We start from the raw sequence: 25,830 nt of genomic DNA, 5'->3' as shown, positions 1-25,830 counted from the left end.
GTATACCTTGGTGGATAAAATTCTTAAACGGAGATTGGTAAAAGTTTATTTTCTTATTGAACACCCAAGCGATATATAAGAATTTTTTGCCTGTGGTGATAAACAGTTTCAATATTCGTGCAAATGGAAGGGACCAACGTCTGAATCAAGTTATTTTAAGCTAATACTTTTGAAAAGTTTATTCTCTGTCGTCCTAGGGTTCGACTTACCTTCTTAAAACGGATAGTCATTTGTAAAGCTATAAGCCATATTTGTCACAGAAAAAAAATGTTGGAGGTACTTGCAATTTGGATCTCCTATCTTTCGATCAAAAATGATATTGTATCCATACTTTTGAAAACTTAAATCGGACCCCATAACTTTACATATCAAGAACGATATGCACCCCTTCCGTTAACTTCCGTTAAAATACTTCTTCCGTCTTAATTTACATGTCCCTTTTGTTTTTTGGGGAGTTAAATTGACTAATTTTTGACCAACTATTAGAAAATATTTATTTGTTATTACACATTAAAATAGACTAGATTTACTTTTTGATGATATTTTTTTTTAAAATTTCTTTTCAATTAAGCTATCCCCAAATCAAAAGGACTCCAATATTTTTAAAATTATTATATATATATATACAGAGTCACACTCTATGGAGAACCACCTTATATAGAGTCTAGTAGAGAACACCTATATATACACATAAAATTTTTGTATCAATCTCATTATTCGTAAAATATATAATTAGTGAATCAAAAAATAAAGTTTCATTATTTTTTCTTCAAAAAAACGTTGGAAATTAATCATAATATACAAACTGGTTCTACAGTAGAACCATATTCATCAAGAGTGATTCTACAGTAGAACCAAATTTAAAAATCATTTTTTTTTACTTAGATTGTATGTGTTAAATTGTTTATACATGTTATGTATGATTAGTATTCTACATTAGAATCAAAATTTATGCATAAGTATGTCTAATTTTAAAATTATTAATGAAATTTTAAAGTAGAATCAAATGGTTCTCCACGGGACTCCATATAAGATGGTTCTCCATGGAACAATAGCCTATATATACATATAGAAGAAAGTTCTATGGAGACTGGATTATTTGGAGACTGTAGAGACCTAATCCTGACCATCCAATCATTAAACATCCAACGGCTGCATATATTTTGTCCTGCACGTTTGTTTTCTCTCCCTATCCTGTCTTGTCCTGCACTTCTAAATCGATGAACAACAAGCAGTACTTCTAAATCTTGCATAACATAAAATAATAATTCCATAATATTGGTGTTCAATCACCGAAATCCTAACAAATAAAAATAATAATTGCATACAAAACAAAGATGTAGTTGGACACTGCTATGATTGGCACTGAACTCATTGTCATTTTTCTGCAACGAATTGAATTTGTTGCAAGACAAAATAACACTTGGATATATCACAAATATGCAGGACAAATTATTAATATTACATTACTAGAAATGCAGGACAAGAATAGTGTAAATTACAAACATAGTTTTGAATTAAAACTAAAAATAAGAAATGCAGGACAAGAATATTAATAATACATTACTAGAAATGCAGGACAAGAAATGCAGGACAAAGAATATTTAATCATGTCCATTAATTGCCATATTATTTAACGGTAGATTTTGTAGTCTCTAATGACTCCAAAATTTTTGGTCTCCATTGAGCCCAACTCTATATATATATATATATATATATATATATATATAATAATAATAATTAAATTTCTATAATCTATTTTAATATGTAACTTTTTATTTCTAAAATAATAAAAAATATTTTCTAATAGTTGGTCAAAAATTAGTCAATTTGACTTCTCATGTAAATAATTGAGCCAGAGGGAGCCGGAGGGAGTATTTTAACGGAAGTTAAGGCAATTAACGGAGGGGTGCATTTCGTTCTTGGAATGTAAAATTTGCAATCTCTTGATCGCTGGTAATGGTCATTTGGATATAAAAGTGCAGTTACATACTTACATGTATTTTGCGGAAAAAAAGCAGTTACATGCAACTATGCAAGTGAATACTCCTACTGAATAGTAGCATGAGAATTGTCTGGTTCCAAAATTTTCTTCTATGGATAACTGGGACACCTGGCCAACTCCCATTGGATATTTGTTTTTGTAACTTCATATCCAGATATCATTTCCCCAACAATTCTTTTGGATACTGCAAACATGAATGGACACTAACAGAGTGATTCAATCTTGTCAAATATAGACCATTTGAAATTGTGAAATCTTTACAATTTCAATGGCTCCAGCCCTTAGCTCCAATTCTTATATACTGGCCACAATACCCCATTCAAGAATCACCCTCAAAACTTCAAAACTTACTGCATTAGCACCTAAGAATGCTGGAACTTTTCGGGTGATCAAGGCTAAGGCTGTGAGTGAGGATCAAGAAAGCAAACCTGCAAAGTTGAACCCTTTCCAGTTTGATTTTGGCAAGTTACCTGATGTTCAGTCTTTGATACCTGCTGTTCAGAATTCGACTTCAGGCTTGTCATTTGGACAAAGAAGTAAAGACCCTGGAACTGTTTTTGTTGCTGGTGCAACTGGTCAGGCTGGAATTCGTATAGCACAGACGCTGCTGCGGGATGGTTTCAGTGTTAGAGCTGGAGTTCCTGATCTTGGTGCTGCTCAGGAGCTTGCTCAATTGGCTGCTAAATACAAGGTTAATTCTTGATGCAAACTGATTATATTATGCTTCAGCAATGCGTTTTACTCATTTTTTCAGATTATTGTGTAACATTACAGATAATATCTGCGGAGGAATCTAAGCGCCTTAATGCTGTTGAATCCACATTTGAAGATGCAGAGTCTATTGCCAAGGCGATAGGCAATGCGGGTAAAGTAGTTGTTACAGTTGGTCCTGCTGAGAATGGTGCCACGACAGCTGTGACTGCATCAGATGCATTGCAAGTGATTCAAGCTGCTGATTTGGCAGGAGTAGGCCATGTGACAATAGTATATGATGGATCCTCTGCATCGACGAACAATGTACTTGATGGTATCTCATCGTTCTTTAACAATCTGTTCTCAAGATCACAGCCTTTGACAATAGCAGAGTTTATACAAGGGTTAGTTGAAACTGACGTCAGCTACACCCTTATAAAAGCGAAATTGACAGAAGATTATTTGCTTGAAAGTTCTTATAACGTCGTTGTCTCAGCTGAGGGGATTGACGGCAGTACAAACGACTACAAAGTAATGTCATGTATGAGAGATAATGTTCTTTCATCATTAATTATCTTCAGTTCCTTATGATTTATAAACTGATCAACAAAAGGGTATTAATGTAGGTAACCAAGTCCCAGATTGCATCCTTGGTGTCTAATGTTTTCTCAAATACAGCGGTCGCAGAGAACAAGGTATGGGTAGTTCTTATGAACTAAATGCATAGAATTTAGTTCTTAACATGTGCCCATGGGCACACGCTAGACAAACCGATTCTTTAATCATACTTTCGTGGTCTGATAATATAGAGTTAATTCATCTATAACTCAAGTTAAAGTGTGAAACGCGACTAATCCATTAGTTCTTGTGTCAGGTTGTGGAAGTGTATGCAGATCCTACAGCACCCTTAAAGCCGGTTGATGAGCTTTTCAGGTAATTGGATATTTTCCTTTGTCTTATCTAACATTTATGCGCGTACAAATAGCAGACATAAATTATAAATATATCGATTCCCTTGTGCTGTAAAGTGAATTACAATAGGAACTACTGAAGTTATTATTCCGATTTGCAGCCTGATTCCTGAAGATGGTAGAAGAAAGGCTTATGCAGAAGAAATTGCCAAGGCCAAAGTTGAGGAAGCAACAATTAAAGCTAAGGAGAAAGCAAAAGAAGCAGCTGCAGCAGCGCAAGAGCTTAAAGAAGAGGTAAAAAGCCTTGAATCACAGGACGCAAAAACTGATAATCTTGCTAATAAAGCCCAAGAGCAGGCATCAGCTTCAGTCGAAAGCCTCATGGCAAAAGCAAAAGAAATGAGTTCAACATTTTCTTGGGATAAATTTAGCTCACAACTTTCAACAGCAGTTCAGAATGTTAGTGAGGAACCGAAAGTGCAGATTGCAACAGTTAGGGGACAGGCCAGGGCTCAGAAATTGCCGCCTAAGAAAGCAGTAATGAAAAAGCCTCCTGTCTCAAAAAGGAAAGAGGCTGTGAAGCCGAAGGCCAAACAAGCAGACTCTAAGGTTGAAGTAAGGAATGTTTTTGGTGGCCTTTTTAAGCAGGAGACCATCTACGTTGATGATGACTGAGAGAAAGAGAAGGCTTAGCAATTTATGATTTCTTGTTGTTCCATTTTTCTACCTATCTAGGTTAGAACTGTAATGCTGGTACTTCAATATTGGCTTACTCAGTATGAGCAAGAAATGTGCATATGTATACTTGTTTTGCAGGCTTCACATTCCAAAAATAATTAAAAGTTCTGTAATTGCTCTCACATCTACCAAGCACCAACAACCAAAAATTCTTACTAGTAGTTTACAAAGGCCGACCATAGCTGATTTTTTCTAATGCTGTTTAATAATTATTCGGGGCTTTTTCTCTTTTTTTATAATAATATATACTATTGAATTTTTAAGGTCAACAGAGCCTAGAGCCCATGCTAGCCTTCCCCTGGTTCTGCCATGCCTCTGGCACTGCTCACACACATGTAAATAATATATAATCTAGTAATCAGGCTCATCTTTAAGTGCCTGCATGTTATTATACCAGGCAGTTCAACATGAAATACACCTTAAGGCCCCTAGCACATATGGTGTGACTACTTTGGTAACTTTATATTTTCTAGGCATGCATGTCTTTTGCTTGTCCTCATGAGCAGAACTATACTTCTGTCACATGAATTAGCAGATCAAATAGAGATTAGACTGAATCTGAAAACTCAACTTATTCATAATATAATATATTCAGATATACAGAGGAAATTCTTCAATCTTTACTACTGCAAAATGTCTTCATCCAAGAGTATTCCTGCAAACAATTCTACTGCAATTCGACAAAAAACATCAGCTTTATTAAGAAAACTTGAAGGGAAGGTCTGCAAGTTGCTGGTTACAATTGTATTATTCCTCTTAATAATCTATACATTCTTGTCCAGTCATCCCTACAGCAAATCTTCCAAGCATTCAGTCAATATTCATAACAAGATCCAACATTCCTATGAACACACAAGTTCTTCTCCAACAAACATTGGCCACATTGTGTTTGGAATAGCTGGCACCTCTAAAGGATGGACTATCAGAAAGCACTATGTTAAGTCCTGGTGGCAACCTAGCATAACCCGGGGTTTTCTCTTCTTTGATGAAGCTCCAATAGAGCACCTTCCCTGGCCTCCGGTTTCTATTCGTGTCAGATTATACCAAAACACATCCACATACAAAGACTACGACAAACATGCATTGCCCTTTGCTATCAAAATGGTGCTGATGATTGCAGACATGTTCAAGGCCGAGAATAATGAAAATGTGAGGTGGTATTTTATGGCAGATGATGATACTGTTCTTTTTACAAGTAATTTAGTGGATGTTTTATCAAGATACGATCATAGAAAATACTACTACATCGGTACAAATTCAGAAAGTATTCTGGCAAATGTTGACAACTCATTTGAAGCGGCTTTTGGAGGAGCTGGTTTTGCATTGAGTTATCCTCTGGCAAAGGCGTTATCAAAACACGTGGATGGTTGTGTGAAGAGATATCCGACTCTACTAGGCCGTGACCATATTCTACAATCTTGCGTAGCAGATTTAGGAGTATCTTTAACTCAAGAGAAGGGCTTACATCAGGTAAATTAATCAGGATTTATCAACTCTGTTGATGTTATATTGTTTTAGTCTTTTATCTAAGAATGTTAAGGTAGCTATTAGACGTTAATAATTCGATCAACCTTTGTGATCATGAGCAGATAGATCTCCAACATGACATATCAGGCCTTTTATCAGCTCATCCTCAAACTCCTCTGCTCTCCCTCCACCATTTAGAGTTAGTAGAGCCAATCTTTCCTTCCATGAGCCGCTATGATTCTGTGAACCATCTAATGAAAGTGGCAAAGATCGATCAACCAAGACTATTGCAACAAAGTGTATGTTACCTCAAGGAAAACAACTGGACCTTCTCCATATCATGGGGGTACTCCTCCCAAATTTATGAAAAGATAATTACACCAAGCGTTTTACAAAGACCGCTTCAGACGTTTTCCCACAGGGTCTGGAAGGGTCCCAAAGTGCCGTTCATGTTCAACACTAGAGGGGTACCAGGAGATCCTTGTGAAGCTCCTCATGTTTTCTTCTTAGACTCTGTGGAGAAAAGTGACTGGGATAATGTGGTTGTTACAAGCTATATTCGGAAGTCACCTCGTTTATTACAGCCCTGTTCATCTAATAATCATTCTGCTGATAGCGTCTCTAAAATTCGTGTCCTCTCACCTATGAACAAATTTGAAGTGGTAAGTCATTGCACAGTAAGAAGATAATACATTACGTAGATCAAGTAATTAAGAATTGTTTAGTTAATAGTGTGTTTCTGTTTTGTTTTGCACAGATTGGGAGCCGGAGAGAGTGTTGTGATGTAATAGAAATGCGCGAGGCTAATGCAACGACAGTGAAGCTTAGAACTTGTATGAAAGATGAAATAATGGGTTAGGTTATCTTATGTAACACCTCTATACAGCTCCATTTTAAGACAATTACATTCTTGGTTGCTGTTATATGAGAAGCAGTAAAATTATTATTAAGAAAATTGTGTTTATTCTTACTATAATCTTATTGAATTCATTGACTATTGTCCCTGAGAAATGTTATTTAGAAACCAAAGCAGAGAATAAAGTACGACTTCAGTGATGAGTCTGATGACTGATAAGCTGTTGTCAGCAGTTCAAATTCAAATATTTGATCAAGAACCTATTAATATCAGAGGTGTCATTACCCTCTGCTAAGTACTTCTGGCATCAGAGGTGTGACTCTTACATCCATAAAATAAAATAATTCAAATAACGGACAATAGTATATCTGCAGGAATATAAATATGAAGAAGCAAGTCACAAGGGATTTTTAGTACCCTTTGCAGGTGACAGTGGATCTGAAGTAGACTCATGTCCTAATCTTAGCTCAAGGTCCAACTCAGCTCCATGGCTAAAAGACGAACATAATACCTTTTGGAAGCGCTTTTGATCTTGATCATCAATTTCCAATGTTGTTCTATTAAACAAAGGAAGTCTTCCTGATTCTTGCACAAAGCATTCATCACTTCTCGTCTTCCAAGCCCAGTTATCAGCATCTGCAGCCCTTATTTCAGGGTTTGGTGATGTAGGAGGAACCAAAATATAAGCTGGAGAAGGTGTTGTTTTTGTCTCTTCAAGAAATTGTTGCTGACGAGGTTCTGTGATGTGGTTTGATTGCTTGAGTCTGGCCTTATCTTTTCTATGAATGTTCATGTGTCCTCCTAGCGCTTGTGCATTTGAAAAACCTCTTTTACAATAGATGCAGTCATATGTTCGAGACTGGCTCAGGCTCGAACATTGTTCATCACTTGTTGTGGCTGGCGTGGGATCTGAATTTTCTGCCGAGGGTGATTCATCCATTTCCATGGGTAAGAATACTATCTAATGCACTGAGTTGGGGAACTTGCGATATTTAATAGGAGATCTTGTTAAAGAATTAACAGGTTTTGAGGATAGGACTTAACATAATAACGTTACGTGTTGAGTATATATTAGAAATCCATCTTGAGTCATCTCTGTCACAAGTTGATATGAATTTATGATTTGAGTTGAGCCTAAACTTCAGATAACAATGAAGACGTCAATATTGAGTCATGCTCACAACGTAGCTGGTGTAAGTTTTTTATTTTCCGAACTTGGAAGTGAGTAATTAGTCTACGAAATGAACTCATTACAAGATAATATATTTCCCTGTTTTGCTTGCATAAGAATATGAAGCAAAGTGTAATCAGTACTTAAAATCAAGCCTCAAATGGCTAAATCGATCAATCACCCGACTAGGATGAATTGTATAGGCTCGACATGGTTTGATTACTAGTGTCTATTCGCTATCCGCTGGACATGCACTTGAACAAGCTGCCACACTTTTTTATGTACCCAATAACACTTTCTCCGGACGGTTCTGGACTCGAAATTCATGGTTGGTTAAGAGAGGAAGGAGGGGAGGGAAAATAATATGATGGGGTTTGATGGCTCGAGTTTAGCCTTCTGATCTTGGCCTGTATGCTTGGTGTGCTGAGGGAGGACCCCCTCGGTCCTCCTTTCTTCGCACAATCTTCCGCGTCTCGTTAAACACCAACTGATGTTATATGCAATGAAGCCTCGTGTTTGGGGGAAGTGTCACATGAGTCTTTAACCATAATAGCATCAACATCTTTGCCAGCACGAAGATGATCAAGCCTGCATGATCTTGTACCGAGGAAGTCTTCACATGGTCACAGCCCTTGTGGCAGACCCTAGGTTCTGCTGGTCAAGAGCATAAGCATCAGTGCTAGCCAACTTAAGATCATTGCAATAATTTGCACCAGGAACATGTTGTACGTGATCATTCACATATTGCGCATGAACCTCAAGGGAACAGCGAACAATTTTTTTGTTTCTAGGGTTGTACCCTCTGAATCCGAATGATATTCTGCAGCTAAAGGATCATTTCCTTTAAGTTCAGAATTATATCCAACAGGAATTACCTTACGTATAATTTCACAATTTTGAGTACTGAGTGGTATCATCAAAAGAGAGACATCACAAATTCACAATATTAACTAAAGCCATGTATTTGTCCGAATAACCTGGCGATGCAGTCATAACTGAACAAAATATCCACACAGATAACTGCCTTATCAAAAGGAGTCTTGTGAACAAAATACATGAGAGTTTGCTTATAAAATGAGACATATATTGTTTTCCAATAACACTCATGATTAGACAAAGGCTTAAAATACCAGCAAGAGAAGAGGATGCTTTTCAGCCACAAAAAACCTCGCCATATTTCTGAAAATTCTGCACTCTATACGGGGTGAAAAGGTCTTTTTAATCATTTCAGCATCAGTATTATTCTCACCACACAAAAAGTAATATTTAGCTTAGCATGAAAAGGGCAGAATTATATTCAGCTAGAGAATTATTCACATGATGGGTAAATACAATTATCAAGTACATGTAGAAAGGATATTACTGTATTTGCTCTTCTGCATGAAGTAAAAATTTACTGGACTCAGCAATCAATGAGGAACTGTTTTCCAGGGCCAAAGTGCAACTGCCAACACAAAATGTCAATAATTTGGTGGCTTGCTGCTCTTTTGTCAAACAGATGAGAAGTTTAGTTCACACAAACCAGCAATTACACTGAACCACAAAAACCCAAAGTCTTCTGCAGCTAGAAGAGCACTTGGCTTCAATTAGTATACAACATTCAAAGATGAGGAATGCTGATGATCCTAAAAGTTTGCTTCGTCGCTATATGTCCTCTAGGCAATCAAAAATCGATTTTTTGTTTGATCATTTGTTGCTACAGGTAGATAGGCTCTTTCGGAATCCTAACTGGCTTCCTATAGAAACATGTCAAATCTCTTTTTATTCTGAGAGGCTCAGCTCCCTGTCTATAGCATTCCACAGTTTTACAATCACAGATGAGGATTTTCGTTATCAGTTACTTGACAACGTATCACTAAGTCTTCTGGTTAATAATCTAATTTCGCCTGAGATGTCAAGCGTTTATCATTTGGATCTCACCCTTGTTGGGGATCAACTAGCATCTGATGTGGCTCTGATTTATAAAGCCTGCATGAAAGATTTGGGGAAGGCAGAGGAATTTGATCACCAGTACTTCGCTTCCCAGTTCTATTTTGACAGAAAGAATTTTCAAGAACAATGCGGGGAGGAAGTTTTTGTTGGATTTCATGAGGAGGCAAGGAATCTACTCAAACAACTTGCATGTATCAGAAAGAAGCAGCTTCAGGTTATCTCTATTGTAGGGATGGCCGGACTTTGTAAGACTACATTAGCTCGAAGGCTTTATAATGATCCTTATGTAGTGTCGTACTTTTATGTTCAAGCATGGGTCACTTGCTCTCAGGCTTATGTAAAACGCGATCTATTGCTTGGCATCTTAAGGTCTGTCGTTGAGATTAATGATGAAGTCTGTAGAATGAATAATGAAATGTTAGCCCTTGTCTTGTATCGTGCTTTAAAGGGTCGAAGGTACCTCATTGTAATTGATGATCTATGGAGTAGCAAGGCATGGGATGATTTTAAAAGCTCTTTTCCTGATGACAACAATGGGAGCAAGATCATGCTGACCACCCGGCTCAAAGACGTTGCTTTGCATGCACAATCTGATGGGAATCCGCTTTGTTTGCGTTTCTTAACAGAAGTGGAAAGTTTTGATTTGTTCAGGAGGAAAACTCTAATAGCTGGAAAGTTTTTTGATGAATTCAGTTTCATCGGAAAGATGATTACAAGAAAATGTCATGGTTTGCCTCTCGCAATTGTTGTAATTGCAGGACTACTCAAGAATAATTATGAGCTAGACTGGTGGGCACATGTCGCGGAAAGTGTGAGTTCATATATTGTAACTGATGTAAATCAATACATTGATACACTCGCGTTGAGTTATAACCACCTGCCTCAGCACTTGAGACCTTGTCTCCTCTATTTTGGAGCATTCCCAGAAGATCATGACATACCAGCGCGTAAGTTGACAATGTTGTGGATTGCAGAAGGATTCATACATCAGGATAGCACAGAAAAGAGTTTGGAGGATGTTGCAGAGGATTACCTGATGGATCTTGTCAGGAGAAGCCTGATTGTTGTAAGCAATAGTGGATTGGATGGTGCAATCAAAACATGTCGTGTACATGATCTCTTGCATGATTTGTGCTTAAGGAAAGCCAAGGAAGACAATTTTTCACCAAATACTTATGTGCACATAAAACCATCTTATCTGTGTGCTTTTTGCTCAGCTTCTGGCGTTTCTTTAACAAGATCTCCTGTCAGCCTGAGCACTAGTGTCCTTGATATCACATCGCTTTGTTTCTGCGCATCTTCTAGCACCTACTATTCTCTTTTCAAAGATATATCAATGAACTGGAATACTTCCAAAGCTATTAGGGCCTTGGATATATCATCCATAGAATTGTTGGAATTTCCAAGTGAGTTATTGCAGTTGGTACATTTGAGGTACTTAGAACTTCGATTCAAGTCCGGTAACCCTCCAGAATCTATCTCTCACCTTAAAGAACTCCAGACACTTGTCATGTCATCAAGGATGAATATGGTTGTTCCCGAAAATATTTGGAAGATGATAAACTTGAGGCATCTTTGCATCAAGTCAGGGGAGAATCTTGTCAACTTCTCAGATGTTGAAGACAAGAGTATCTTATTGGAAAACTTGCAGACCATGTCACTCGTAAGCCCTACTCGGCCATGTCAACAACTCCTAATTTGCGGAAACTAGGTCTTTGTGGAGCATTGACAACAAGGAGTGGGGATTTGAAGTGTCCTGATATAGACTTTTTAGCACACCTCAAAACATTGAAGCTGTTTAATACAATTCCCATGTCCAAAGCTGGAAGACTAAGCAGTTCAATATTATTCCCTAGAAGTCTCAGAAAACTTACTGTGTCAAATTTATATCTGCATTGGAAGGAAGCTTGGGTGTTCGAACTGATACCCAACCTTGAAGTTCTCAAGTTGAAATTTCATGCATTTGTTGGTAAAGGCTGGGAGACAAGTCCAAAAGCATTCCCTTGTCTCAAATTTCTGAGATTTCATGAACTGGATCTTGAGACTTGGACGGCTTCTCATGATCATTTCCCGGTGCTTCAGCGGTTGCAGGTGTACCGATGCCCATATCTGATGGAGATTCCAGAAGACTTTGGTAATATATGCACACTTGAGTGGATTGAGTTAAGTGAATGTAGTGATGCTGCATCAAATTCTGCAAGGGATATCCGGGAAGTGCAAGAGAGCTTTGGCAACGATTGGCCTAAAATCCTTCTCAACCCGAGGGTATGAGCTCTGCAACATCTAGTGATTTGATTACATCAATTTGAGGTAAACCTAGACTTCAGATATCAATATACACTTCGATATTCAAGTCATGCTCCTGGTAGTGTTCATTTTCCAAATTTACTAAAGCAAATAAAGTTATCCCATGTTATTGAATGATCATCCCCAATCAACAATTTTACACCATGACAATGAATAATTTTCTGGTTCGTACTTCCTACAAACTTGATCAAGTTTCATGGATTACATCGTTTGATTGATTAATTGATTCTGACAACCCTTCATCCTTTTTGGCATAAGCCTACACTGAAATTGCATTTTCTAGCGTAAATTGGCTTATTAGCCATTTTCAAACACAATTTCTGAACATCCCAGAACAGCAACTAATAGGAGATGGGAGAAAAATTTGCATGTCATCTTATCCAATCACATATCCACATTGAGAAGTTGCATTCAAAACCGATGGAACAATCTTCTTAGTCATTTCTAGGATAGAAGCCACTTATTGTCATTCCACCATCAACACAAATAATCTGGCCAGTGATGTAGGATGATGCAGGTAAGCAAAGGAATGCCACAAGCGACGAGACTTCTGTTGGATCCCCCAAACGCCCAAGTGGAGTACACGAAAGAACTTCTTCCATATATTCCTTGTTATCAAGAACCTGTGGGACACGAAATTGAAAGAACATAAGGAATGAGTAAATATAAAGTATGTGATAGTATTATATGCTCTCTCCCTATCTATATGATGTATGTATACTGCAGTAAAGCAATGATTTGGTTGACAAATGCAGATATATCTGCATCTTCTAAATTTCAGTAATGTCTAAAATTAGCATGATTGGCCTCAAGTTTGCACTTTGGGGTCCTTTCAGAAAAGACTTTCGTAAAATTACATTCTAACAAACTAAAAGCTGAAAAGCCAATTGCAGCAGTGGAGGACTCGAGAGAGAGGCTAGGTCACTCATTATCTTTACCAGAATAATTATATAAATATTTGCAGCACACAAACTCTGGTTCCATGATTATGGCAATGAAACTGCAGTAAGAGACAACTTTCTGATTCAATCACCTAAAAACAAAGGGAACTTACTTGCTCCACCATAGATGTTTTAATATACCAAGGAGCAACAGCATTACTTCTGATATTGTCCTTGGCCCACTCACAAGCCAAATTTTTTGTGAGCTGATTGATTGCCCCTGATATTTACAAATTAAGTAAATGCAGACATCTCATTAAATGAGTGACCTAAGTATTGCAAGAGGATGCTCCAGACTTGGATCACATTGCCAAGTTACCTTTAGTTGCTCCTTGTACAGACATAGACTTGAGTGAGACAAAACCAGAGACGGAGGAAGTAAATACAATACTTCCTGCTTTCGAAGCCTTAAGAAGAGGATATGCAAGTTGACTCACATGAAAAACAGATTCAAAATTTGTTGCCATCAGGGTTGAAAAATCTTCAGAAGTGATCTCTGCCACAGGTTTACGAATGTTTGTTCCAACATTATTTACCTACTGGTTCAGAACAATACACACGTCTTAAAACCTGTTTTGAAAATATAAATCAACCAAAAAATTGCTCTTTTCATATCTGGAAAGGGAATTTCTACATATTTTGATAATCCTGAAATAAAAGATGAAATCTAATATAAGACATTTAACAATAACTATAATATTAACTAATATAAAGATCGAATACCAGATCTTAAATATTATTTACACCAAAGGCAAATTATAGACTTGGCAGAAATAAGATCCTCCAGTAGCCTTTATAGCCTGTTAGTATTTTAGGATTATGGTAGAAAAGAAGAAAAAGGCGTGGTCAACAAAATATGGGAAAAAACTACTGTCTTCAATATGCACAAAATCAGATGTGATTAAATTTCATATAATATGAAATCCATATATGCAAATGTATGTAATGAACCTAAAACAACAACAGTTCTCTACACTTGTAAACACACTGTACTTGCTTCACTTTTTATATAGCTCCCCTTGGGAAATTCTCTTTCAACATACTTTAAAGGGTGCATACGTTTAGGGAGCCGTGTTGTATTGAAATAATTATATAAAGATGTAGATGAGCATAAATAAGCAAGTTTTATTTGATAAAAAAGAAGCAGCAAGTTTTATAATTTTTACATCTGTTCTTGGCAAAGAGGGAGACCAGTACATTATGTTCTTAATTTCACCTTCTCCCCCACGAGTACATCTCATCCTATGAATATTTAGACTCTAGCACCTAAAGTTGTGTTACTTGTGTATCACTTCTGTTCTGTTACAGGTGGAGGGAAAAAATAGGAAGTTGGATCTCAAAGGCGGCCCCGTTAAGAAATGGAGGTGCAAATAAAATCTACATTGCAATTGTCATCTAATAATATGACACAAAACTTTCGAAATTAAACTATTGTTTGCACCTAATACATGCTATATTGCCCGGTCTCTGGTGTCGAGGACACAACAAGTATCCATGTGTCGAACTCTGGATTTCTAAGAATTGGTGATACGAGACTTTAGACATAGTGCGTGACTGGCTGGTGCTTTTTTAGCCCAACTTCCGACTTATAAGTCAGAATAAGCTTATCTGTAGCTGTGACATATGTGTAATAAACTTATAATATAACTTAACTTCTGACTTATAAGTTGTAACAGGAGAAGTTAAAAATCTTTTCTTCTTTCATCGACTTATTCTGATATTTGAAAATTGACATCATAAGAATATACAGATAATTTGTAATATTTTAATCTTAGTACAAGTTTTTATACCTAATATATAGTAATTACTAAATTTATCCAAATTGATAATTCATAATTTACTTTTCGACAAGTAACTTCTTACTTACAAGCAACAATTAACTTCTTTTAAGTTAAGCATAATTTGATAATTACTTATACCGGAAAACAAATACTCAAATTAACATAATTTTGTAACAAACTTTGAAATTACAAAACATAGTGTTTGTTAAGCCTATAATATTATGCTTCCATTTCAAATTAGTAGTCCACTTTTGAGTTTTTGTTGTCACATTGACAGATTTTGTAATTGAGAATCGCAAATTACTCTTTTATAATTTAAAGAAATTAATAATACATTTTAAAGAAGATTACATAAAATACTTTTATCGATATAATTTTGGTAATATTTACAATTATATAGCACATGTAAATTCAGTCAAATTTTGGTCAATTTGACTAAAAATGGTGCAAATGGACTACTAATTTGAAACAGGAGTAGTATTTGTATTTTCAAATACATGTCTTAACATCTATAAAGTTCTGAAATTTTCTACTTTTCTCGTTTTAGGTCCTCATTTCATCACACTTGTGTCTAGATTTCAGTGAAGGAAATAAGAGTGGAGTCCGAGAATCCAAAGGCATGACACTGGTACAGTAGGTATGGTGGGCGAAACAAAAGATTCCAAGTACCATAGAACACACGCCACGATCTACATTATTAACATCATTGCAACATAAAATACGAGTTAACCTTACAAACGTTAACTATATGTGTGCATCTCATACTGGTGAGAGGAAAAATTTTGTTAGAAATTCAAGATTTTATTTAACAATCAACGCAAAATCAGTTAAATTGCCAAATTGGGGATTAGAGATAAGGCTTCGCCCCAACGTACGAAGCAACAATCACCGGTTCTTATTCACTTAAACATAAACACATATCATACCCCCAATCCTTAAAACAGAAAAGCTTCCCATACTCACCCTAAAAATCATCTCAACTAACAATTACCAACACCAGGCTCAAATTTTGATGACAATAACACCAAATTGATTACACAAATTTATCACAACAATAAATAAAAGCATTGCAAAAATCAACAAAAACAAGACTTACAAGAATATTAAGACTTCCATCAAAGGCATCTGATACATTACCAATTAGCTTAGCACGATCAACCCGATTCGACACATCACAAACCGAACCCATGACCGCAAAACCCTCATCTTTCCAACCCACCAAACATTTATTCAATTCAGCTTCATTTCTAGCACAAGTATACACTTTTGCCCCCAAACCAGCTAATTCCTCAACAATAGCATGCCTAAATAAAATACCCACATTCTACATTTCAATAAAAACCATCAATCTTACAATGTGTCTGTGCATAAAACAAAAAAGAGACAATTGAAGCAAGAGTGTACCCAATTCCTCTGGTGCCACCAGTGACAAGAGCTGTCATCCCATCAAGAGACCATCTGTTTGATTGATTTTTGTGCTTGCAGCTTATAAGTGCATTCTTATTAGCAAATGGTGTCTTGGTGAGTTGAAAATGATGAATCTTTGCATTGTTGGTGCAAGAGCGTTGGGGCTTGAGAGTGAGAGTGAGAGGAAGAGTAGTAAGTGCTCTCAAGGGGATACCCATTAGCGATGAGAGTGCAAAATAATGACACAAAAATTCTTTAAAAATATATTTGATTCATATTTTATGAATATAATTTTGGATTTGGTTCACCTTTTAGGCTTTTACGGTCGGTTCTAATAAGGATCAACCCAAAATTAATATTTTTCATATATTTTATTTTTTAAAAATATATTACAGAATTGTAGAGGACATATATTCATATCCATAAAACTATATTTAATATGAAAAATGAGGTTTTAAACTGAACTATATCCAAATAATAAGTGATTTTTTGTTGGCTATCCTCTGGGTAGTTTACCTCGGGGAAGAGCGTTCGGACTAATTCTCCTGGAAAACATAATTCCATCACTTATGTTTTAATTTTTTTTAAATAAAAATTTGATGTTTGAAATTTTATATACAAAAAAAAATTCAAAAATAAATTACGAAACTATACTTTTTTAGAGTCCTAAAACGCGTGTCCTGAAACACACATTAAAATGTGTGTTTCTAGGACTATATTGCCCGTCCTAGAAACACACATTTACATGATTCTTTGCTTTCACAAAAGTAATGTAGCGGCTATTACCAAAAAAAAAAAGAAACAAACAAAAGTAATGTAGCGGCCAGTTGAGTTAAATTATAAAGATTGGGCTGAGTAAAAGTCAAAAATAATACGAATTGTATGTGATCAGCTCAACTCGAGTTGAATTCAACTTATCTTTAGTACTTTGTGAACTGAGGTTGTGTTTCACGCGTTTATGAATTGTATGTGATCAGCTCAACTCGATTTGAATTCAACTTATCACCTTTGACAAAATACATAACTTGACTCCAAAGAAATCAGTACTCAATCCAGCTAAATTTGCATCTATAAAAATTCTAATCTATCTCTTTAGAAAAAACTCAAGGGGCCATTTGACTTAACTTAAAAGAAATGACTTATTACTTAAAGCAAAGAAGTGCATTATAATTTTTGATTGCCAATTCGCACAAAGCTGCTGGCAACATGTGGGAGTCGAGTTTGATATGAGAGATGTCTCTTCAGCTCCGGACTGGCTTCTGTAGAAACTGGAGGTGGCACCGTTGGATGAGCTGCTTAAGGTGTGCACTGTCCTGTATGGTATTTGGCTGGGAAGGAATAATAAAGTATGGGAAAACAAAACAACACCAGGATCAATAGTCACGGAAAGTTGCTTCAGGTGGGTTAATGAGTGGAGAGAAGCCAGAAGCCAAGTAAAGGATAACAGGAGCCAAACACAACTAGCAGTAGATGGTAATTCCAGAAAGTGGAACCCGCCGGACCATGGGATGCTGAAAATTAATGTTGATGCCTCATGGTTTGAAGGGGCAGATACTTGTTCTGTGGGTATGGTTCTTAGGGACCATGAAGGAAATTTTATCGAAGGCAGAAACATGACCCTTCCTCAAACAAGTACAGTGTTCGAAGCTGAGAGTATAGGAGTTAAAGAAGCTCTGTCGTGGGTGTCATCTCGAGGTGAAAGGAAGGTAATAGTGGAGACGGACTCTAAACTAACAGCTGATGCGATAAATGGCCACCGAGAATGTTTGTTGGAAGTAGGTCATGTAATCGATCATTGCAAAATTATTCTCCTAGATTTACCGGAAGTTACTGTCAAACATGTTCGAAAGCAGGCTAACAAGGTAGCTCATGGAATAGCTAGATTGCCTTGTGTTATTAACTGCTGTAATGTTTTTACGTCTCCCCCTGATCACTTGGTGGAGGCTTGTTTGTTTGATGCTTCGTTTTAATGAATTTGGTTCTTTGCGTAAAAAAAAAAAAAAAAAAAAAGGTGATAAGTGAACTTCAGTTATAAGTTATTAAAAGTGTTTGGATAACTTTTATTTATAAGTTAATTGAGGGTTTGGTAATTTAAATTTATAAATTCATAAAAAATTCAAATTATTAAAATAAAAGAGACTTTATTAATAAATAAAGTTAATTACATATTGGAATTTTAAAAACTTCAAATAAAATACAAATACCTAAAAATGCTCAAAAAAAGCTAGCATTTCTAACTTCCCGCTTCCGGTTAAAAAAACTCAAAAGAAGCATTTCTGCTTCTTTTGCCAAACACTACGTAAAAAATAGAAGCAGCTTAAAGTGTTAAAAAAAGTCCAAAAATGCTTATTTTAAGCATTGCCAAACATCCACTGACTTGATTTAGTGTATTTATTTATACTCCAAAGTAGCTAGCCGCTAGCCCAGATTAGGCCTGTCAATGGATCGGGTTCGGATCGGATCAGCCTAAATCCATATCCATATCCATATCCATTTATTTTACCGGATTCGGATCGGATCGGGACCGGATTTTTTATAGGCCGATCCATATCCGGATCCGTTAGGATCACAGATCACGGATCGGATATCCGGATCCATTTAACTTTTATGATTTTTTTTTTGATTAAGATTTAAAAGCTCTGATAGTCTGATAACTCGTTTATCATAATAGTGAGACTGATTGTTTAAGGTGAAAAACATAAACATATAGAAAGAGTTCAAGTTTTGTCTCAGAATATTAGACCACCAGGCACCAAGCATAAATGTTACTGAACTACTGTCACATTTCTATGTACACCATACACAATTCCTACTGACGGGAACTTTTGAGGGAAGCATAAACTCAGCTAATACATTAACTTGACACATATTAGTCTCAGGTTGTAAATACTTATTAAGAATATAATATATTATTACATAATATATACTCCCTCCTTCCCATTTTAATTGTCCACTTTGTTCAAATCACACATATTAAGAAATATTAAATGTGATATGTTGTTACCATTGTCATGCATAGATTATACAAAAATAGTACTAAGTTTTCATTCATTATTGTTGAAAGTCAACATAATTTACATTGTAAATCATGAAAATTGTATGGGATAACAAATGCTAACATTGAAAGTTGTATAAATTTGTATTGGACAAAGAAGATGGACAAATAATATGGGAAATTTTTTCTTAACAAAGTGGACTATTAAAATGGGAAGGAGGGAGTAATATATATTTATATTATTTATATATATATATATATATATATAGGCTAATGATCAAATAGAAACCAATTTTAAAATAAAAACTAAAAACCACTATTGAAACTCCTTAAATTACTAAAGGCACCCCCTTACACTTAATTATAACCCAGCAATAACCCCCACCTAGATCTGCCCCCATTCTTTCTCCTCCTTCCACCTTCTCTCTTTCATCAACCCCACTTCATCTCCCTCTTCTCCTTCCACCTCTACTACCACATCTATGCCCACACGCTCCTACCAACACTGTCACTCATGTCATTGTTTCCGATTTCACCATCATCACCACCACCGCCATCGCCACATGCTCCTTATATGTTTACAAAAATTGATGATATTCTGATATACCATTTAGTGATATGAGCTATACATTTTAGTGATATTCGCTTTACAAATTAGTGATATCCGCTGTAGAAATTAGTGATATTCATAAAAATCTCCAGAACTTGATGCAAACCTCCAGATCTGTTTTTGTTTGTTGATTCTAATGGTGATGGCGGTGGTGGAGAAGAAGATGGTGGAGATGGAGGGGGCGAGGGCATGGAGGATGTGGGGATGAGGGTTGAGATGGTGGAGGTGGAGGTCGAGATAGAGTTATGGCGGAGGTAGGGCCTGAGATAGCGCGCAGAGGTGAAGGTGTTGGTGGTGGAAGTGTCAAGGTGGAGGTGATGATGGCAAAGGTCGAGATGAAGGTGGCGGAAGAGGTGGAGGTGGGTGGACGTTGGTGGTACAGACGGTGGAGGAAGAATGGAGGGATGGTGGACGTAAACGGGGCGGTAGTGGGCGACAAATGTGGTGGGAGCGGCGGAGATGGTGTTGCCGGAAGTGAAGGCTTAGCCGGAGAAGATGGAGGTGGAGGTGGGGTTCTTAAAAGCTTTAGTGATATTGTGTTTAGAATTTAGTGATATTGCAACTGGGTTTTTAGTTTGTAGAATAAGAGGGTTTGTATTGGAGTAGTACTATATATATATATATATATATATATATATATATATATATATATATATATATATATATATATTAACCGGATCGGGTTATAAACGGATCGGATCATACTAAATCCATATCCAATCCATTTATTATCGGATTTTTTTAATCGGATCGAATTTCGGATCGGATTTTTTTTCCTTAAATCCATATCCGCTAAAATGACCTCGGATCGGATCGGGTCGGATCGGATTTTCGCTCCATTGACAGGCCTAGCCTGGATGATGATCATAGATAATCAGGCCCAACTAACTAAAGATTACAATGTTACTCGTACCAATTTTGAAATTTTTTAAAAAATTACTCATGTCAAAACAGTCCAACAGAATAAGTGGGGGCTGGGGAAGTAGGCGTGAAACTCACCAGGAATCGAGAAGCAAACAGCCAACAGGTGTCAAACAAGCTTGACTGACCCAAATATTAATACGAAGATATTTTGATATGGTGGATCCTTTTCGTCCACTGTTTCCAAACTGTGTTCTGCGTCCTCAACGTCTACTCCTACATGGTCGCTACGTATGCGTTTCTTATTGGACCCCCTCGGTCCCTCCCCCCGATACTTTAATTATTTGGAAGAGATGTACAGTATTTTATCATCACTATTTCCCTGTGTCTTTGGAGACATTACGGTTCTATTTGATTAATTCAAGGTTTAATAATAATCGCATCGTGTCAAAAATATTGTCACATTGTGAATCATATTCTGCAATAATGTTTTCGGAAAACCTATGCTAATATCAATATATATATATAAAGGAGGATGCGGGCGGCTCTAGAATTGTTCGATTCAGCCTTCTGATTTTTCTTAAATTTCGGATATAAAATATAGTTATATTAAAAAAAATCAGGTTCAAGAATTCTAAAGGTAATATAACTCCTTTCTTATTGAATTCTAAAGATGATACGATTCTTTTCTTATTTAGGAATCCTAGAAGGACTTTATGATTTTTCTTGAATTTTGGATATAAAATATAATTATATTCAAAAAATCAGGTTCAAGAATTCTAAAGGTAATATAACTCCTTTCTTATTGAATTCTAAAGATGATACTATTCTTTTCTTATTTAGGAATCTTAAAAGAAATAAGATTATATTTATTCAATCTAAGGATCATAGATATAATATCATTTATATTTAAAATTCGTAAGGTAGTGATATTTGCATTAAATTTCATACACGATCATGGTTACTGATTTACTTAATGCAGTTTATGGTTACGATCCGTTTGGCCTGAGCAAGAAATCAGAAGAATTTGCCTAAGTAGGTTTCCATCTGAATATAGAATATGAGTCATGTTCCAGAGAGAACCATTAGACAGAGAACCATAGAACCCTTACCTTATTATGAAGGGTTCTGCAGCAGAACTTCACATGCAAAAAAATGTCAAAATCTATGTATTAATTTTAAAATTATTTTTGAACACACACAATGATGAAAAAACATGAAAAAAACATGTATTTAGATTTAGATCCTAAAAATCTATTTAAAATTTATGGTTCTGCAGCAGAACCTTAGTGGTTCTATGGTTCTATTTTAAGGAGTGGTTCTCTTTTGAGCGCGATCCTATAGAATATATATGCAGTGCAAGACTAATACAAAGAACTTAAGAACATCACACGCTGTTATTATTTTTTGATTTTTAATTATTTTTGACAATCCATAATTATTATCGGTATAGAGGTGATACATGCAAGGATGCAGGGCGGTGAAGTCTCTAAAATTGTTCGATTCAGTTTTATAATTTACTTCAATTTTGATTAGAAAATAAAATTACATTAAGATCTTCGCAACCTCATTCAAATAGTATGCATGAACTTACAACAATCTGTTCGATTCAGTTTTATAATTTTCTTGAATTTCGAATAAAAAATAAAATTATAATTCAGAAAATCAAGTTTAAGAATTTTAAAGATAATACAATTCTTTTTTTTATTGGATTCTAAAAATGATAAAATTCTTTCATATAATTTTCTTAAATTTCGGATTGAAAATATAATTTTAATTTAAAAAATCAATGTCAAGGATTCCAAAAGTTAATACAATTCTTTTCTTTTTGGATTCTAAAGGTAATACAGTTCTTTTCTTATTGAGGAATCCTAAAATGAATAGGATTATATTTATTTAAACTAACTTAAATTTTGGATAGAAAATAAAATTACATTGAGATCTTCGCAACCTCGTTCAAATAGTATGCATGAACTTACAACGATCCGTTCGATTCAGTAATATAATTTTCTTGAATTTCGAATAGAAAATAAAATTATAATTCAAAAAATCAAGTTCAAGAATTTTAAAGATAATACAATTCTTTTTTTATTGGATTCTAAAAATAATAAAATTCTTTCATATAATTTTCTTAAATTTCGGATAAAAAATATAATTTTAATTTAAAAAATCAAGTTCCAGGATTCCAAAAGCTAATATAATTCTTTTCTTTTTGGATTCAAAAGGTAATACAATTATTTTCTTATTTAGAAATCCTAAAAATAATAAGATTATATTTATTTAAATTAACAATCATAGATAAAATATGATTTATATTTAAGATTTGTAAGGTAATATGTACAATTTTTATTTTCGGTTTGGTCTTTAAATTTTCTTAAATTTTGAATGAAAATAAAAGATTGTAAAGATAATACTCATTAAATAAACTAATGGCAAACAAATTAGAATCATAAAAGAATAATAATTTTAACTAATAAATAGGAATCATAAAATTCAAATAATTAACAAATAAAATAGGAATCATATATTGATTTTATGATAATGTAAATGATTCTTGATTAGTATTGTGTTTGACGGGCACGGGAGGCGGCCCAAACTAATTTTTATCTAAATAATAATAAATTTTTTATTAGTATTATGTTTGACAGGAAAGTGGCTAAAATAATTTTTTATCTATGTTATAATATATTCTTTTGTTAAAACGGGACCACAGTTCAAAATACTTTTTATCTAATTATAATCTTTAATTTTATCAGAATAATTTTTATTAGTATTGTGTTTGACAGTAAGGCGACCCAAACTAATATATAAATTATAATATTTTGTTATTAGTATAATTTTTATACCAATTATAATATATTTTATTTGTGATATGTTTAACGGGAAAATGACTCAAAATAATTTTTATGCTATTATAATATTGATTTATATCAAAATTTATCACGTCGCCGCGAAGCGCGGCTTTTTTCACTAGTTTTATTATAAGAGCGTAATCATTATGTTCGGACTAAAATATTGACTAAATTATACAAAATATTGATTTGTTAAACATGTATTATATTATGTTCCAAATGGAGTGTTTGTCCCCGGATATCCAGGTTTGAATCCGGCTCATCCTGAGAAGTATTCTGATACACTCATTTGTAAGGCATATAAGTTTAAATTATAAAAAAAAACATGTAATATATTACTTTCTGATGAGATCAACTATATTTTAAAAATATAATATTATCATTTCCAATTATAATAAATATATTATATAATGAGATAATAATTGTATGAAATTCACACAAGTTGGCCCTATAGTCAATAATTTGAAAATATAATATTATCATTTCAAATTATAATAAATATATTATATAATGAGATAATAATTGTATTAAATTCCCACAAGTTGGTCCTATAGCCAATAAAATGATCCACTATATTGTTCTAACGAGAATGAATAGTTCATTAGACCATCTCCAAGACTCCAAGGGCTACTAGGAGTATTTAATTATAATCAAATACTTGCAAGACCTGTTCTCAAGAGTCTGCAGCTTGAGAAACTACCACGAACAAGCACCGGGAAAATTTGGCCTTCGAAATTTCGTTACACTATGGCCCTGTTTGTTTAAGAGAAGCAGAAGTTGCTTCTGGCTTCTGCTTCTCTTGACCCGTTTGTGTAAAGAAGTAGAAGCACTTCTAAGAAGCTGAGAATGTTAACTTTTATCTCAGAGCTTCTGCTTCTTTTCCAAACACTTTATTAACTTATTTACTTCTCACTTCTGCTCCACTTCTCTAGTTTAAGCAAGAAGTCACTTCTTTTAAACTTGCCCAAACGGCCCCATAATATTAGGTCAGCGAAATATTTTCATTGAATTAAAGTGTTTTATTGTAATGTGTCCGGATGAAATGCATTCTAATTGAAATTCGGATCCAACAGTAGTCTCGATTATGGTTCATGTCACAAGCTGACAAGCATATGGGCATGTCAAACGGAACATGTCATGACCATCATTAGCTTAGACATGCTTTTTATTTATTTGACATGTTTTTTTATTAATTTTTTATATTATATTTATATCATAAATATAAATTTTATATAAATATTACTATATCTTATAAATATTTAGATTTTTAAATATGATCCAAAATAGTTATATAATTTTCATCATAATTATAAGTTATAACGAACTATAGCTTCAAGCCTAATTCCTAGGCCCGTTAAATTCTCAATATTTGTAAGTGCACTTAATAGTAATGATATGATAATGCCACAGTTTTTTCTATATATTTAACGATAAATATGATGTCATTTGAGCATGTCTTATTATAAAATACATCTTATATAGACATGTCAGCGGAAACTTCATGACATGTACCCTATGCATTTGTTGTTTCACGTACAAATAATTGTCAGATTTCAAATTTCTAAAATACGGCTCTTCATATACGAGTATATTGAAAACAAACATTAATGCTGTAGGACTAAATGATACTCCCTCCGTGCCAAAAAGCTTTTCTCGTTTGATATGTCGGGACTGTTCATAACATGAGACAAATGACTAATTTACGTCTAATCTATAAGACTAAATATAGTCATGAGTGATCTTGTTGGTTTCGTATTTACGAGTACTTTAATACGGTGAAATTTTTATATTTAATACTAATATAAAATTAAAGATATTAATGATCAAAAGTGTGTGTTGGCAAACGTGAAAAGGAGAAACAGGAAAAGTAGTTAGGGACGGAGGGAGTAGTAATACTCCCTCCGTTTCTTATTTCTTTTCTCGTTTCATATGTCGGGACTGTTCATAACATGAAACGAATTACTAATTTACGTTTAATCTATAAGACCAAATATAATCATGAGTGATCTTGTTGGATTCGTATTCCTAAGTACTTTAATACGGTGAAATTTTTATATTTAATACTAATACGAAAATAAAGATATTAACAATCAAAAGTGTGCATTGACAAACGTGCTAAAAACAAACAGGAAAAGTATTAAGAGACGGAAGGAGTAATATTTATAAAAAAAAAAACTAATGAGTAGGTCCGTCAACTTAAATAATATGACTACTACTAATTGATTGATAATCAGTTTCAGTGATTGTGACTCCAAATACCGGTGACTGAGGGCAAACCCAGCAGGGATCCAAAGATCCAAATT

At 34.7% G+C, this 25,830-nt stretch overlaps 5 protein-coding genes across 5 annotated transcripts; 3 read left to right on the top strand and 2 right to left on the bottom strand.

The window, feature by feature from the left end:
* The first annotated feature begins 2,164 nt into the window (after window positions 1-2,164).
* Window positions 2,165-4,469, top strand: LOC108209385 (protein PLASTID TRANSCRIPTIONALLY ACTIVE 16, chloroplastic). Its single transcript, XM_017380256.2, has 5 exons — window positions 2,165-2,696; window positions 2,780-3,229; window positions 3,325-3,393; window positions 3,573-3,631; window positions 3,771-4,469. Exons 1-5 carry the CDS (start codon window positions 2,274-2,276, stop codon window positions 4,282-4,284), a joined length of 1,515 nt encoding a protein of 504 aa, XP_017235745.1. The 5' UTR covers window positions 2,165-2,273; the 3' UTR covers window positions 4,285-4,469.
* Window positions 4,470-4,980: 511 nt separating this feature from the next.
* LOC108207469 (uncharacterized) lies at window positions 4,981-6,673 on the top strand. Its single transcript, XM_017377912.1, has 3 exons — window positions 4,981-5,817; window positions 5,937-6,476; window positions 6,572-6,673. Exons 1-3 carry the CDS (start codon window positions 4,981-4,983, stop codon window positions 6,671-6,673), a joined length of 1,479 nt encoding a protein of 492 aa, XP_017233401.1.
* Window positions 6,674-7,067: 394 nt separating this feature from the next.
* Window positions 7,068-7,616, bottom strand: LOC108207468 (transcriptional regulator TAC1). The gene has a single exon (XM_017377911.1). It carries the CDS (start codon window positions 7,614-7,616, stop codon window positions 7,068-7,070), a length of 549 nt encoding a protein of 182 aa, XP_017233400.1.
* A 1,831-nt stretch (window positions 7,617-9,447) lies between these two features.
* Window positions 9,448-12,044, top strand: LOC108209387 (putative late blight resistance protein homolog R1C-3). The gene is made up of 2 exons (XM_017380258.2): window positions 9,448-11,179; window positions 11,425-12,044. Exons 1-2 carry the CDS (start codon window positions 9,448-9,450, stop codon window positions 12,042-12,044), a joined length of 2,352 nt encoding a protein of 783 aa, XP_017235747.2.
* A 113-nt stretch (window positions 12,045-12,157) lies between these two features.
* LOC108209386 (tropinone reductase homolog At5g06060) lies at window positions 12,158-16,463 on the bottom strand. Its single transcript, XM_017380257.2, has 5 exons — window positions 16,207-16,463; window positions 15,899-16,106; window positions 13,341-13,557; window positions 13,135-13,241; window positions 12,158-12,703 (listed from the first exon to the last, which is right to left on the bottom strand). The coding sequence occupies exons 1-5, from the start codon at window positions 16,425-16,427 to the stop codon at window positions 12,515-12,517; spliced, it is 942 nt and encodes a 313-aa protein (XP_017235746.1). The 5' UTR covers window positions 16,428-16,463; the 3' UTR covers window positions 12,158-12,514.
* Between the last annotated feature and the right edge of the window lie 9,367 nt (window positions 16,464-25,830).

The sequence above is a fragment of the Daucus carota genome, chromosome 2 (assembly GCF_001625215.2).
Source record: "Daucus carota subsp. sativus chromosome 2, DH1 v3.0, whole genome shotgun sequence".
In the NCBI taxonomy this organism is placed as follows: domain Eukaryota; kingdom Viridiplantae; phylum Streptophyta; class Magnoliopsida; order Apiales; family Apiaceae; genus Daucus; species Daucus carota.
This window is presented reverse-complemented; position numbering and strand designations above follow the sequence as displayed.